The sequence below is a fragment of the Neolamprologus multifasciatus genome, chromosome 16 (genome assembly GCF_963576455.1).
Source record: "Neolamprologus multifasciatus chromosome 16, fNeoMul1.2, whole genome shotgun sequence".
In the NCBI taxonomy this organism is placed as follows: domain Eukaryota; kingdom Metazoa; phylum Chordata; class Actinopteri; order Cichliformes; family Cichlidae; genus Neolamprologus; species Neolamprologus multifasciatus.
In genome coordinates this window covers 34,838,379-34,853,378 of record NC_140454.1, presented here as the reverse complement: position 1 = coordinate 34,853,378, position 15,000 = coordinate 34,838,379, and the positions used below count along the sequence as shown (strand labels likewise).

The following is a 15,000-nucleotide window of genomic DNA, read 5'->3' as shown; positions in this document are numbered from 1 at the left end:
TGTTTTTATAACTCACCTGTTTAAAGTTTGCATTATTAGGGGCGTGGCCTCTGGACGTGTTTGTGCTGCTGGAGCTCTTTGGGTTATATTTGATGTGCGCTCTCTGCTACGTGTTTGTTTCATTGAAAAAATGTTTGTGAGTAAGTTTTTACTGTGACTGCGGCTCAGAGGGAACCTGATGGTTTCCGTCAGGTAGACGGCAGTGAGGTCACTCCTGAACAACAGGAATAATTCGGAAACTGTGAATCTGCCATCCTTTGGTACTTCAGAGATTTTTTAAGTTTGCTTTGGTTTAAGCCAATAAAACGATCGTGTGCTGTTATGAAGTGTTAAACAGAGGAGCTTATTATCAGGAGCTCACATGTCCTCGGTTCCCATTACGCTCCTCAGGTGTAACCCTCGCTCTGTCCTGTTTTAGAGGCCGAAGCCAGAGTGACTGTGGGAGATCGTCCTCCCTGCTCGAGGCCGGAGCAGGGCCAGCTGTGGTTCAACGCTCAGGGGAAGGGTCTGTTCATGTGTGATGGGCTGACCTGGAGGACGCTGCTGCAGAGTGAGTCTGGACGTACACAGGAAGTACCTCTCACACCTCAGACATGTCAGGGTCATGTGACTAAAACATATTATATTAGGAGCATGAGGGGTGATTTTACTCTGTGTTAGGAGGTGCTCATTTTATTGCATAAATCTTTACATCACAAACGTTGTTTTCAATACAATGCACATGATGCCAAATCTGTATATAAGAAATGAGAAACGATGATTTTAAACCTCTAAATTTTTAAAATGTTTCAGGTTTTTAAAAAAGCTCCTCTGGAACCAAACCAGAAAGGAACAAATTGTTATGATTTTAGAGGATCTGGTATAATATTAACTTGTCTGCTGTAAAGAGAAGAGTAAACTGAGTTGCTGTTGCGGGTGGAGCAGACTGTAGGAGGGTTCATGTGAACGTAGCGCTGGGATGGGGCTGGTTTGGTTCTGTTAACCTCTGACGATGGTGTCATGTGCCTGCGATGTGTCATGTACCTGTTTGTGCAGGTAAGCAGCGTCTGGATTACGTGGAGGACTACCAGGACCTGTACACCCGCTCAGAGACCCTGGACGTCGAGGTCTTCTCCATCCCGTCTGAGGGCCTGTTCATGGCAGCAGCCAACAAGTAATAACACGGCAGCAGAAACACAGCTGTGGACAAGTCTCTGTCCTCTCAGTCTAACCCTCGTGTCTCCCCTGGCAGGGACTCTCGGTCCGGCTCAGGTATCTACAGGTGGACCAACGCCTCCTTCCAGCTCTACCAGAACATCAGCACTCAGGAGGCTCGATCCTGGAAACACTTCACCATCGACGACAAGGTGAGCGCCTCCAACATGGACGAGGAGTTCAAGGAGCTCAGCTCAAAGCCGTGGGCTTAGCTCCGCCCACGGCAGTGACAGTGTGACGCAAGCTCACACTGTCACTGCGACAGTCAGGGATCGTCGTATGTTCTGTGCGTCGTGTGTTTTGTATAGATGAGCGTCAGCTGACGATGTAAACATGCTGACAACAGAGACCTGCTACTTATAGCTAATCGCTAACTGTCCTTCTGTTGGCTGTTACCATAGAAACTAAATGTCTTTGTGCCATCATGCGATTTATTGTTGGATAAAATCAAACTGTCTGACATCACACTCGTGTGCGGTCCTTGGCGTGGACGTCGGTGGACGAAGCAGCTTGTTTCTGTCACAGACAGAAAACACAAAGAGCAATAAAGCAGAGGGATCAGATCTAATCAAGCGAAACAGGCAGAACATTTAAAACATGATTAATAAATCCGGTTTGATGGTGGTGCAGCTGAGAGTCGTGGAGTGGATGGAGCTCAGAGGGCGGAGGACAAACAGATCTGAGGCTGATTCTCTTTGAACCCTTGTGTGCACATTGTGTTGGCCTTGTTTGCACAGTGTGTGACACACACACAGCTGTGTGCAGGTATTGTGCTGCAGGTATTCAGTCCTGTTAACTCAGAGAAGTGTGTAAAGGAACAGTCCCTGCAGAGGTCAGAGGTCACTGCAGCGCACACAGACTTCTCCTTGGAGTGAACTTCTGCGAGTCGTCGGTTCAGTGAAAGCTGAGCAGGGCCGCTCGGCGCTGTGATGTTACACCAAATCCATCTCTGTGTTTCTGTCCTGCAGATTTTTCTCGTGGTGGCGGCAAACTTCAGAGAGGCGGGGTCTGAGCGGTCTGTCATCTATCAGTGGCATCGGCGGCGGCGGCGTTTCGTACGTTATCAGACTCTGGAGACTCACACTGCCCAGGATTGGGAGGCCTTTCGCATTCACAACCACAGCTTCCTGGTCGTGGCCAATCACAGACGAGGTAAACAGGAAGTGGACTGTAATGCAGTCTTTTTCATTTTAAATGAATGGATCACTGCAGCTGCCGGGGCATCACACAAAACCAGGATAAGAGCTCATTGTTGTCTCCACAGGAGAACATCATCAGGCCACGTCTTTCTGAGTTAATCAAAATTTTAAAATAATAAACGGAGAGTGGCGTCGGCTCTTTGTGCCCTGCGATGTCCCTCTCCTGCAGTCTGAGGCCAACGAAGCATTTCATGCATAAAAATGCTGCAAACAGAACCTTTAATAAAACTTTTCTTTTTATTTCCAGATCAAAGATGAACTTTCAGGATCAAACGTTCCTGATCAGCAGTATTTATTCGTTAAATTTGATTTTCCTTCATGTTCAGGGTATTTTCCACAGTGAAGGAAGTATCTGAGTTTAACGAGTCTCTGCAGCGGGATGAGGAGCTCCAGAGCAGCCGGTCGTTTCTGATGGGTTTAAAGGTTAAAACGAGGCTTTTTGATGATGGAGATACGAGGTTTCCACCTGACCAAACAGGATCTTTGAAGAGCTCGTATCTCCTCGTCAGTGTAAACACTTCAAACACATTCATGTGTGCACTTCCTGTAAAGATAAAACACTCCTGAGGCTGAGGCTGTGCAGGTGTACTGTGGTTAGATCACACACCTCTGTGCGCCGTCTCTCTGTTTGAGCTCGTGTTTATTCTGAATGATGGTGAACTCACAGCGCACCGGCCGAAATCACCTCAACACCAACACGTCCGATATAAATGGGCCAACTTTGATTTTCTGTCCTCTTTATCTGCTAAATACATGAAACGAGCAAAAACTGGCAGATTATGAAGGGACTTTTGTACCGGGTAAATAATTAGCTGCTAGCAGGCTGTGAAAAATCAGACGGGATATTTTAAAGATTCATTAATGGTTCAAACTTCTGCATTTACAAGAATATTTTAATGTCTTTATTTAAAAACAGGTCGTCTGCAGTCGTGTCTCCAACCAAACTATCCAAACTTACTCAAACACATTTGTGTTGTAGAAAAAAGTCAATTTTGAATGAGACTTTATTCGAGTCACAGGTCTGAACATCACCGCCATGACTGTTTTAACCATCCTTCATTTTCACAGAACTCAAACTGTAACTGGACAAACCAGGATCACTAAACACGTGGATTATTTTCACTTCATGGATGCTAATCCCTCTCACAAACGTGCATCCAGGAAACCTCCGGTCTGCATGCAGAGAACTTTAAAGTGGGCAGGTTTAGGCCTGCACGTACCTCCATGAGTACTGACACACGCCCTTCAGATAGCATCAACGACAAACTTTAATATGGCAATGTCTGAGCATGACTCAGCTTTTAACATGTGGAAAACAAACAGTCACAGCTTTGAGAGCTTCATATCGAGGGTGAAGGTTAGAAACTCGTCTCAACCGTAAACCGAACAGTTTGGTCGAACATGTATTTGTCCGTCGTCGTCTCTACCTGTTAGTCTGTGGGTAAAATACCTGAAACAGAAACTGAAGGAGGTTGTGTCTTTGCACCAGGCACAGTCCAAACCATCAGTCTGTTCTATCACAGCCACACTGATTCAAAGACCTGGATGGTCCTGCAGATCAGAGTCCATCGTCTTAGTCACTCTGAAAAGAAATTAGCCAAGGTTGATCCTGAAGATAATCTGGTGTTGGTCAGGTACAAAAAACAAATAGAGACTCAGTTCCAGGGTTTTGTAGAGATGTAATTAGATTACATGAAGGTGTGAGATGCAGCTGACGGTGATTCCCTTTTGTTGAGGCTAATCTCCGTGGAGATTTCATGTGATGGTTTTTGTGTTTCTCGTTGTTAGACGACTCGTTCGTCTAAGCTGGACGCACTTCTCTGGCTTTACTCTGTGATCACATGGACGAGAACTGAAGTGTCGAAATCATGTCAATGTGTCTCTGTGTGTCCTCAGAAAGAGACTCCAACCACAACATCCACAGTGTGATCTACAGGTGGAACCCCGACACAAAGGTGCTGCTGTTCAGTCACTACATGAGATCTTCTCCTGCCACGAGCCTTCATGTCCTCTCCGTCCTGTCCTTTAGAAATGCTGCTGATCGTCTCTGTCCTCATGTTTTCGGTCCTAACCTGTCCCTCCTGTCTCTGCAGCTATTTGAGGTGAACCAGACTCTGCTGACGTCTGGAGCCTACGACTGGGAGTTCTTTACTGTGGGGCCGTACCACTTTTTGGTGGTGGCCAACACCTTTGACGGTCGAACCACCATCATCAGCTCCACCATCTACGTCTGGCTGGACGGCTCTTTCCAGACCTTCCAGAGCATCCAGGTCAGTGTTTGTCTGTCTTTCAGGGTCTCCCCACAGTCGGCTTTCGTAAACCTTTTACCTTCCTGGTCTGAAATGTTACACCAAAGAGGAAGTGCACTAACGTTCAATGGCCAGCAGGGGGCGACTCCTCTGGTTGTCTGTGAGTGTCCTGCTCAGCTGACTTGAGCTCAGTGAATGTTTCCCTCATGTTTCAGCTGTAAATAAAACATGAAGCTCATTTTGGAAATTATCGTCCAGTTACAGTCACAGAGGACAGCAACATAGGGTTTGGTCACTGGTGAGTTATTAGCCAATGAGGATGCAGCATCGGTCAGTTTCAGAGTCAGATCTACCGCACACCAGGGACCTCTGGTTTTAAACATGGTGACAGCAATAACGTTCAGTTTGTGGCTTCGCAGCATGACCTCACTAACCAGCGGTGATGTCACGGTGACTCCGTCCTTCTTTTATATACAGTTAGTTTCCTAGCACTGATGCAGTGACCAGTGGGTGACTGACAGTGACATCTGGTTTCGAAGCTCATACGTCTCCAGAGAAAGCATGTTCACAAAGCAGGCTGGCCTCAGCTGTGAGGCTCGTGGTTGGTTAAACCCTCCTGCAGAGACGTTTCCTGAACATGAAGCCATCTGTACTCAGTAATCTGCCTGCTTGTTGACCTCTGGCTGTTTGCATCATTAATAAAACCGACGCGTTCGCTCGTCCTGCTGTTCATCAGCTCTGGTCACGTGCAGCACGTCTTTAAGCTCAGGTGTGTCAGCTGAGGATCAGGGCGTTTTCACAGAGTAATCCAAACCAGCAGCAGATTAATTAATCTGTTTACATTAGCCTAACCACAGCTCTGCAGCTAACCACCGTGGTGTGTCATCTTCACTATCTCGCTAACTTCCTGCTAACCTTTTGACATGGATGTTGAACAGCTGTGAGAACAGCCCCACCGATCTCTTTATTCTTAACTCCCAGGATTCGAGTAAATGCACCAATGACTAAGATTGATCTGCAGGACCTGTCAGCAGGTCAAAGTGCTGAACATGAGAGACATGATTGATTATGGAGATTATCAGTATAACTGTAGATTGTTTTATTTGATTGAATTACAGACAAGAACATTTAAAAATGTGATTTACCAAACAGAGACTTTATTTTTATTATTTATATTTTTAATGAAGCAGGAAGTCCTGAGATGCTGCGTCTCCTGTCTGGCAGACCTGGACACGTGACAGACGTAGCTTCTTCGCTCATGAATGATTTATGACAAACATTTTAGAAGAAAGATATTTTTTCTCATATCTATTAAATTCTGTCACATAATGATGTCTGTGAAGGTTCTCAGTCATCCAGGTCATCGTAGTCAAAGGAGCTTGCAAAGTAAAGCGTCTGGACTTCTTTAAGTTACTTGAAGACGTTTCACCTTCATCTGAGAAGCTTCTTCAGTTCTAAGGTCAAATGGTGGAGAGTCCCAGATATAAACCTAGTGGGAGTTTCCCCCCACAGAGGGACAAAAGGACCCCCTGATTATTATTATTATTATTATTATTATCTGGGATCGTTTAATCATCCTACATATTGAAACTCAGCGATATGAGCCAAACTTTAAAGGATTATTTTATTGTGACACTGAACTCACGGACAGTGAAACATGTCCGCTCACATTTATTCTCACAGGATTGTTTCATCTTGTGCGTCCTCTTCAGAGGATGAACTTGGGACAGCGCCCCCCTCAGGATGTGTTTAGCTGGTGCTGGTTACCTGTCCAGGTGAGTCCTGGCAGATGTCAGAGCAGACATGACAATGAGGATGTTGTCAGTGAGTCACATGATAACAGCAGCGGCGTGACGCTGCCCAACCCAAATCACAGGCTGGTAAAAATACCACGCTGACTCACAGCTTCAGGGAAACACCTCGCTCTCAGCCAGGCTCTGATTGGTGCAGGTGTGCCTCTGCAGGTAAACGCCGTTTTCCAGCCACACTTGATATTTCTGTGTTTTTGCCCCTTAATTTCTGAGCTTCAGTGTTTTTTTAGTCGTCGTTGAACCTGGATCACAGGAGCGCGTTGCAGGATGTTTGGCTCGCTCGCCGCTCACAAACTCAGGTTCCTCGTCCTCACCTCGCTTACTCTGGATTATGGTGGATGTATCCGTTGTGACATCACGCTGTCTGAAGCCTCCGTTTTAGCCTCATTTAGCTGGTTTTTTTTGGAAAAATTTACCATATTTGGAAGAGTGTGAGCAATCAGCTAACATCCAATCAAAATGCTCAAATTTCTCTCACCAAACTGCCGCTCCGCCTTCCTGGACGGTCTGTTAGTACAGCCATGTTACTGGTCACATGATGTCAACACGGTGCAGAGGTCCAGTTCAGGTGAAGCTGGCAGCTACAGCCGCCTGTGTCGCCATCCACCGGTCAAACAGGCCCCGCCCCTAATATCTGCAGGGTCTTGGAGCTCCAGTGTTGTTGGCGTGATCTCAGGTTCACCTGGAACTGACTTACTCTCACACCTTCCTGCCATTACTCTCGACCCCGTTCTGAGTTGTTTTAGCTCCTCCTCCCCAGAACCCGTCGCATCATTCGCTCCTGCAGTGACAACCAAAGATAACGGTCTTATTAAAGTCAGTGTTTGGGGTTTCAGGGTGAAGGTGGTGATGACGATGAGCGCTGTGTACCTGCAGCCTGGAAAACAGCGATGCCTGCACAGACGCAGCTGCTTGTTTAAAACATTAATGTGGTGACAGATGTGCACATGAAAGCAGATCATAAAAATCATCTTACGCTGATGAAAATATGTTTTTCAGTCTGTTGATGTCAAAGATGAAACAGGAAACCAGAGCAGTGTAATTAATGCGTGTGTGCGAGGGGCTTTCCAGCTGCGCGCTGAAGAAGACTTTTATTGCTTCTGAAAACCACAAAAACATGTTAAAGCATCATGAAACCACCTGAACCTGTAATTCAGCTGCTGACAGCACAGCACGCATTAAACTGCTCAGACATCAACACGACTAATGGAGCCGCAAATAGCTCCAATCAGACCCAGCCAGACCTCACCAGCTCCCCCTGCAGGCTGCACGAGCCGCTGCACACAGGCAGCACGACGCAGAGCGTTTCGTAGTCTCACATTACAGTGACGTATAAAACACTGAATTATGACTTCATTTAAAAGCTGCCTCCTTATTTCATTGTGATGTGTCAGTGAGTCCCAAAGTCCACCAGACGCTCCCCGGGCCTCTGAAGGGCGGCTGGCCTCGCCCTTAGAGAGGGAGGGGCTCAGAGTTAAGCCGCTGCTCCTTCACATCGAAAGCAGTCAGTCGAGGTGGTTTGACCATCTGAGGATGCCTCCTGGGTGAGGCCCCGGGGCAGACCCAGGACACGCTGGAGAGATTATATCTCTCGGCTGGCCTGGGAACGCCGTGGCGTTCCCTGGGATAAGCTGGAGGAGGTGGCTGGGGAGAGGGAGGTCTGGGCTTCTCTGCTGCTGCTGCCGTGGATAAGTGGAAGAAAATGGATGGATCAGTGTGCACAGTGAGCCCAAAGCTCACAAGCAGTGATGGAGTCAGTACTCTATTCAAAGTAATAGATTACACAGTACTCATTGGTGTTTTAAAAGATAGAAGGCTCATCCTCGCAGTCAGACGAGTTCTTCTTTCCCACTTACGTCTGACATTCATGCAAACACACATGTTCACCCACCCGAGGATACTTCAGCCTGCAGAGTGGAGGCAGCAGGGATGAAAACACCTGCTTTCAACTGATGCTTTGTTTTTCCCTGTGACTGATCCTGATCACACTTACTGCACATGAGCTGCAATCTTCCTCTAACTCCTCATCTAACCCCAACAGCTGTGTTCGTTTTAGATTTAAGCTTCTTTGCAGTGCAGATCTTCCTCTTCTCCTCCTGCCCAGCAGCTCCAGCTTCATCATCCTCGTCCCGTATATCCACTCTTCCTCCTCTGCACATGTCCAAACCGCCTCAGCCTCTCAGCTGTTCCTCTGATGGACTCATTTCTCATCCTAATGACCTGAGCTGTGTGTTCACACTGTCACCAGTTGTGGTTGTTTTCTCCAGGTTTAGCCAATCAGCATCCACCATGCCAAGGAGAAGTTCTTCTCTCTCCACTAAAAGCAGCCTTGAAGGGACTCCTGCAGTCAAAGCCCCGCCCACCAAGTGTACGATTATCAGAGGGTTACCCTTCGTACCCTGGTTCTCTGAGTGTCCTCTTCTTTCCGCAGACAGTTGGAGCGACAGACTGGGAGCCGTTTCAGATCGACGGCAGGTTTTTCCTCGCCGTCGCCAACAGTCAGAGGATCCCTGATCGTGGCACGAGTGTCTACAGCATCAACTCCACCGTGTACGAACTGAACGCGCTCACACAGACCTTCATCCGCTTCCAGGACATCCTCACACACAGGTGAGCGTCACACCTGGGCTCATTTAACATGTCTTCAGATACACTTCCTGCGTTTACCTGGAGATTAAAGGAGCAGCACGAAGATTAAAGGCTGAATAACATTTATTTCAAAGTCACTGTGGAAACGTTGCTGATCATTAAAAGGAAGCCATCAGCACCGAGAAGCCTGATGTTTGTTTAAGGTTTCATTTGGAATTTTATTCATTCGTTTGAGATCATTTACATTTTATTAAAAAACACATTTTAATAGCTTTTCAACATTTTGTTCATAGTATTTTATATCTTTATTAAATTATTTATATTTGCATTATTCGTTCTTTTTTATTATCACTTTTAGATGATTTTGTTAGTTTTTAGTTTTTAATTTTTGGATTTTTATTTTATTTTATATTTATTTATTATTCCATAAATATTCATAAATATTATGAACATAATTTTTAATACATATTATTATATTTATATTAATTCATGTGCATATGTGTGTTAATTTATATTTATTATACTTAATAATATTTTCTGAGGACATTGATGACCTTTCTTTTCCACTTTATTTTTTTATTATTTTTGAACTCTAACAGTCATTTTTTGGACATTTTTTGGGGATTTCTAAGCTTAGCTGTAGAAACATATTACTCATCTTTATTTCTTTGTTTTTCGGGACTTTCTTCAACAGTTAATTTAAGACCTGAAAACGTAAACATATTTTAAAGAAAAGGTTGATTGTAAAAATCCCAAAACCAGCTGCTCTTCACGGTGTCGTCTTGTTCTCCTCCTCCGTGTGTTCAGTGCGCTGGACTGGGAGTTTTTCACCATCGGAGATGAAAAGTTCCTGGTGGTGGCGAACTCTCACGACGGCAGCTCGTACTCTTTGAACAGCGTTGTCTACAGGTGCGTAAGTGCTCGTCTGCTCAGGTGTGACGTGTTTCCTGAGCTCAGGTGACCTCTGTGTGTGATTTTAGGTGGCAGGGTTACGAGGGCTTCGTTCCTGTCCACAGCCTGCCCACGTTCGGCTGCAGAGACTGGGAGGACTTCAGCACGGACGAAGGCTCCTTCCTCATCTACTCCAGCGCCAAGTCCAGGCTCAGCAAGGTGTTCAAACTGAGGAACTACTGAGTGAAACCATCCTGGAGAGACTCCTCTGAGGTCATGTGATCATTCAGTGGACTGAACTTCCTGTGAGCTAAATCCTGAGTTCATCCCGAGGAGAACATCATTTAAATCCAGCGATGAAAACCCCAAAGATTAAAGATCCATTTATGCTGTTTGGACATCAAGTCACATTAAGCTCTGCTGACGAGGACAGTGCCTCTCTGACCCTGTGTGATCCATAAACCTCAGAAATTAATCATCAGATGACTCAAAAATGAAAGTTGTCCAGTTTTAAGTCAGCTGATTACACTCAGAGAACCTCCCGTTTCACTGAATCATGGACGTGAACATATCACTGAGACAATGAAACTAAAAACAGACAGGTCTCAGCCTTCTTCAGATTTTCCACCAAGTGCTCAATAAGCACTCTAAACAAAAGAGCATCATTCACCCGGATACACGAATATTTCCTTAAATCTCCTCCTAAAGGAAAACACCAACGCTGAGAGACTCCTGCAGCTGAAACACATCTCAGTGTCCTCTGCATGAAGGCGCCTTTAACCGGAAACATGTTCTCACAATGTTATTTATACAAAAACATGAAACGAGGCCTGAGATGGGGCCCTGCGGGACTCCCTCAGAGACTCTGAGGAAACCGATTCATGTCACTGGGTTCAGTCGATCATCAGACAGAGCGGCACGCCGCTGCTTCCTGTGACGCCCGTCTGTGTCTCTGGTCTGTTGGTGGACAGACGTCAGAGACAGTTATCGTAAAGGTGGAGGTCCAGATGTTCGTCCCATCAGCTCACCACATGTTCAAGTGTTTTCTCTGCTTTGTTCAGCAGTTTGTCTTCACGTTTAATTAAATATGATGTTTTCTGACACTCTGGGCATTTTTTACTCTATTTATTACATTTGTTCATATTTGTGGATATTTTTTTCTGACAGTTTTTTCACTGAAAATATTTTTGCATGTTTGTGTTTTGAAATGTTATTTCCAGTTATTTATGTTTTAGCTCATTTGCTGATTGATGTATAAATTACACATTGAATAAATTCTTTTAAAAAGGTGAATATTTTCATTTATATGAACGTGAGAAGCTCGACGCAGAGACGGATATTTCCTCTTTATCTGCTGATCTGAAATGCCAGCTTAAAGGGTCATTCCGCTTCATTTCAGCTAGCTGTATTTTCCTTTACCTGGACCTGCTTCGTTTTTCTTCCATATTTCCAGTTCCTGTGGTAGATGTTCTGATTAAACATGACACAAGTTTGTAATAATGACCTCGTTGTATGTACAATAATCCTGTGAGCCCAGAGCTCGGGCTGCTGGAGACACTGGATGGATGTGGATGATATAATAGAAAGGAGGAAGGCCCGCCCCCCTGCTGTTCAAACCTAAATCAGCCTGTTTAAGACGGACGATGAAGTGAGGGTTGACCCTGCGCTGAGGCCAGAATCAGAGAAAGAAGGATTATTCTGAGAATCAAAAACAAGGACCAATCGTCACTTCTACTGCAATAGAGTACAAGTAAAGTACTTTCGTTTTTGTTGTCTTCCAAGTTTTAGTTACTTAAATTAAGCTTGTTTATACGGATCGGGATGGCCAGCAGTAGATAGGTGGTTAAAATCATCAACAGCTGCAGCATTAAAGTGATACACACATCAATAAATCAACAATATCATCATATATGTATGTGATGTTCATATAAAAAGCATAAAACATTATGTGAATGTTTAGGAGAAGTAAAAGGTAATATATGTGAATTACACAACATATGTGCTCTAATGTTCTTATTTCATCATCCAACACAAAATCAGGTCTAAACTCAAACTGTAATAAATCTGTGATGAAACCAGTTTCTGTGACGAGCTCAGAAAATAACAGGAAACTCACGCGTGATTTATTCTGCATCGGGACGCTCTCACAAGTTCAAAGGTCACAGAGCTTAAACACATGTTTATGTTTACATATTTTTGTGTGTTGATGTTTTACTCCTTGTTCTTTTTAATATACAGTATTTAAATATCTTCAGTCGACAGTTTTCGAGTCTTGCTGATGCTTCCTGTTGTTGTCAGTGTCTTTTGTTCATGCATGTGTCAGCGTGCTGCTGCCTCCTGGTGGTTCATCCCGGTATTTGACCTGCAGGATTCATCTCCGTGAGACCTGCAGCTCCTCTGTGAGTCTCTGCTCAACAGACTAACGTGGAAACGTCTCTGAACGCTTTCTGAAGTTGAACTTTGACATTTCTGTCCTGCAGAGCATCACATGAAACACCACAGCTCAGCTCCTCAGATGCAGCTCAAATGTCCATCTAAACAGTTTTATTTTGCCCCAACACACATTCGTCCATTCATCATCCATTCTGTGGCTGCACCTTCCTTCAACCACAGCGCAGGTTTCTCTTTACTGTCAGGGCGGGTCAAGAGAAATTTTCTTAGGGTGGCATGGAAATGAAATGGGGTAGCAAAACCAAAGCCTTCTTTTAAAAACCCCACATGGTGTTACATGTGGTTAAAATAATTCAAATGCAGTACACGTTTTATATAAATATAGTCTATAACCTAATTCTTGTCTGTAGCTCGCATAATTAAACATCTCAGTTACATAAAACATGTGAATGTTGGTGTTGTGTGCTGTGTAGCCCGTATGATAAATACATTTGTGGCCCAATAAGTAGAAAATCCAGAAAGCTACACAACACGCGGCGGTTCATTTACAAACAGTCTAAATTAAGTTTCACAGTTTTTTTGTTAGAAAAAAATCAAATTGCATGCACAAAGTCAACTGCATTGTTGACTGCTTTTGATTTTACTTTTGTATTTCACCTTCAAATTGTTTAATTATTTTTTCCTCGCCTTGTTTGGTGTCATCTCTTCGGCTCAACCTCACGTGTCTGAATTCACAGTTATTTTTTCATTGGCATGCTGCAGCAACACAACTGATCTGAAATCACACCAAAACATAAAATCCTAGTAGTAGTTTTATTTACTGTAAAAACCACAGACATTTTAGTAAATTATTTTCATAACTTGAAATGCAAATATAAATTGTACATTTTGAAAGCTTATGCACAAATTTTGTAAACAATAAAGTTATATACAACTATTTATTTAAACACGCAGCCGATGCAGCTGGCTTTTTATTTTTGTACAACCATTTAAAAATACTGTAACTAAAATGAGAGAACAATCAGGTGTCACAATAACACCTCCCACAAATTATTTGTGCTGTAAAAAAAGAAGAAAAGAAAAAAAGAAAGAAATTGTCCCCACAGAGGAGAACAGCACAAACCTGCAGGCCTGACAGCAGGAGGTGTATCACTGCTCCTGTTTTCCACCTGGAGACAGAGTTTACACCGTAATCTGCCTTTGTGACGTTCATTAGTGCCCTCACTGACACACTAACAACGACAACACAACACTAACTACAAGCTAAACGTCACAAATCTCAAACATCTCAAAAATCTCTCTCCCTGGCTCTGTCTCACTCCCAAAACTTTCCTGCCTTCATAAACAACCAAATGCCACGTGTTGCCGTTTTTGTATTGGTCGACAGGGTACATTTTTCCACCAATAGGAAAGAGGTGGCTTTTTTTTTTCTTTCTTGACTGTTTTCGCGCTGTCCGTGGAAAACGCTTTAAAAAAAACCAAAACGTGACAACAGTATTAAGAAAAAAGAAGGCATATATATTCCATTACAGATTACATGCCCCAAAATGTATTCTGTAACGTATTCCGTTACGTTACTCAATGAGAGTAACGTAACTGAATACTTTGGATTACTTAATATATTATCATGCTGTTTACAACTACATGAATGTACTATTGCTGTGATTTATTACTGTTACTGAAGGTCCGCGGCTCCGAACCGTAGTAAAGGGACCTCTGGCTAATACGGTGGGTTCATGTCGGGCTCGTAGCCGAAAACTAGCTTTACTTTGTTGTCTGGGTCAACTTTGCTAGCGAGAGACAGAGAGAGGCGTTGAAAGGCTGCTGCAACGGAGTAGTGATGGGATTTCCGGCTCTTTTTAGAGATCCGGCTCTTTCGGCTCGGCTCACTAAAAAGAGCCGGCTCTTTCGGCTCCGAACCGGCTCTTCAGGTTGTTTTGTTGCTTTAATTATTTAATCATTAACAATAATATAAAATTATGCAGAAAAGGAATTACTAATGTAAAAAAGTGGTTTTATTTATATATGTTTATATATGGCCCCTAGAGACAAAGCACGTACAAACTCTAAAGCATATACAAACTCCAAAACGCACGTACAAACTCCAAAACACATTTCTAGCCTTAACTGAACTTCCAAAACAGAGCTACCTAGATTACTTAAATTACACGATTGAAAGCATTTGTGTATTGTTTGTGTATTTATAGACAAGCACTCATATTTATTCAAATAATAAAAAAAATGTTCATTTACCTGTTACTACCACACACCAAATCCGGTTGTTGATACTTCCTGGCTTGTGTAGCCACTAGGTAACAAAAGCTCAACACTGCACCCTAGCATCCTGGAGCACTTCTGTTGTGTTTTTATGTGATTCTGAGTTTGTACATGCTTCTGAGTTTGTACGTGCTTCTGAGTTTTTACGTGTTTTGGAGTTTGTACATGCTTCGGGGTTTGTAAGTGCGTCTGAGTTTTTACGTGCTTCTGAGTTTGTACGTGCTTCTGAGTTTGTACGTGCTTCTGAGTTTTTACGTGTTTTGGAGTTTGTACGTGCTTCTGAGTTTGTACGTGCTTCTGAGTTTGTACGTGCTTCTGAGTTTTTACGTGTTTTGGAGTTTGTACATGCTTCGGGGTTTGTAAGTGCGTCTGAGTTTTTACGCGTTTTGGAGTTTTTAC

At 43.8% G+C, this 15,000-nt stretch overlaps 1 protein-coding gene across 2 annotated transcripts in view; it reads left to right on the top strand.

Moving 5' to 3' along the window:
* The window catches only part of LOC146501184 (thrombospondin-type laminin G domain and EAR repeat-containing protein-like), a 25,344-nt gene extending 12,481 nt beyond the window's left edge, over positions 1-12,863 (top strand). The window contains exons 9-17 of one of the 2 annotated variants that reach the window (XM_085136054.1): positions 419-550; positions 1,036-1,153; positions 1,232-1,346; positions 2,163-2,346; positions 4,290-4,348; positions 4,487-4,663; positions 8,885-9,063; positions 9,850-9,951; positions 10,023-12,861. In XM_085136054.1, coding sequence (XP_084992180.1) covers positions 419-550; positions 1,036-1,153; positions 1,232-1,346; positions 2,163-2,346; positions 4,290-4,348; positions 4,487-4,663; positions 8,885-9,063; positions 9,850-9,951; positions 10,023-10,176 — 1,220 coding nt within the window. In that variant the 3' untranslated portion in view covers positions 10,177-12,861. Of the gene's footprint in view, positions 1-418; positions 551-1,035; positions 1,154-1,231; positions 1,347-2,162; positions 2,347-4,289; positions 4,664-8,884; positions 9,064-9,849; positions 9,952-10,022 lie in introns of both variants that reach the window. The other variant, XM_085136053.1, reaches the window with a different exon arrangement.
* Positions 12,864-15,000: the final 2,137 nt, after the last annotated feature.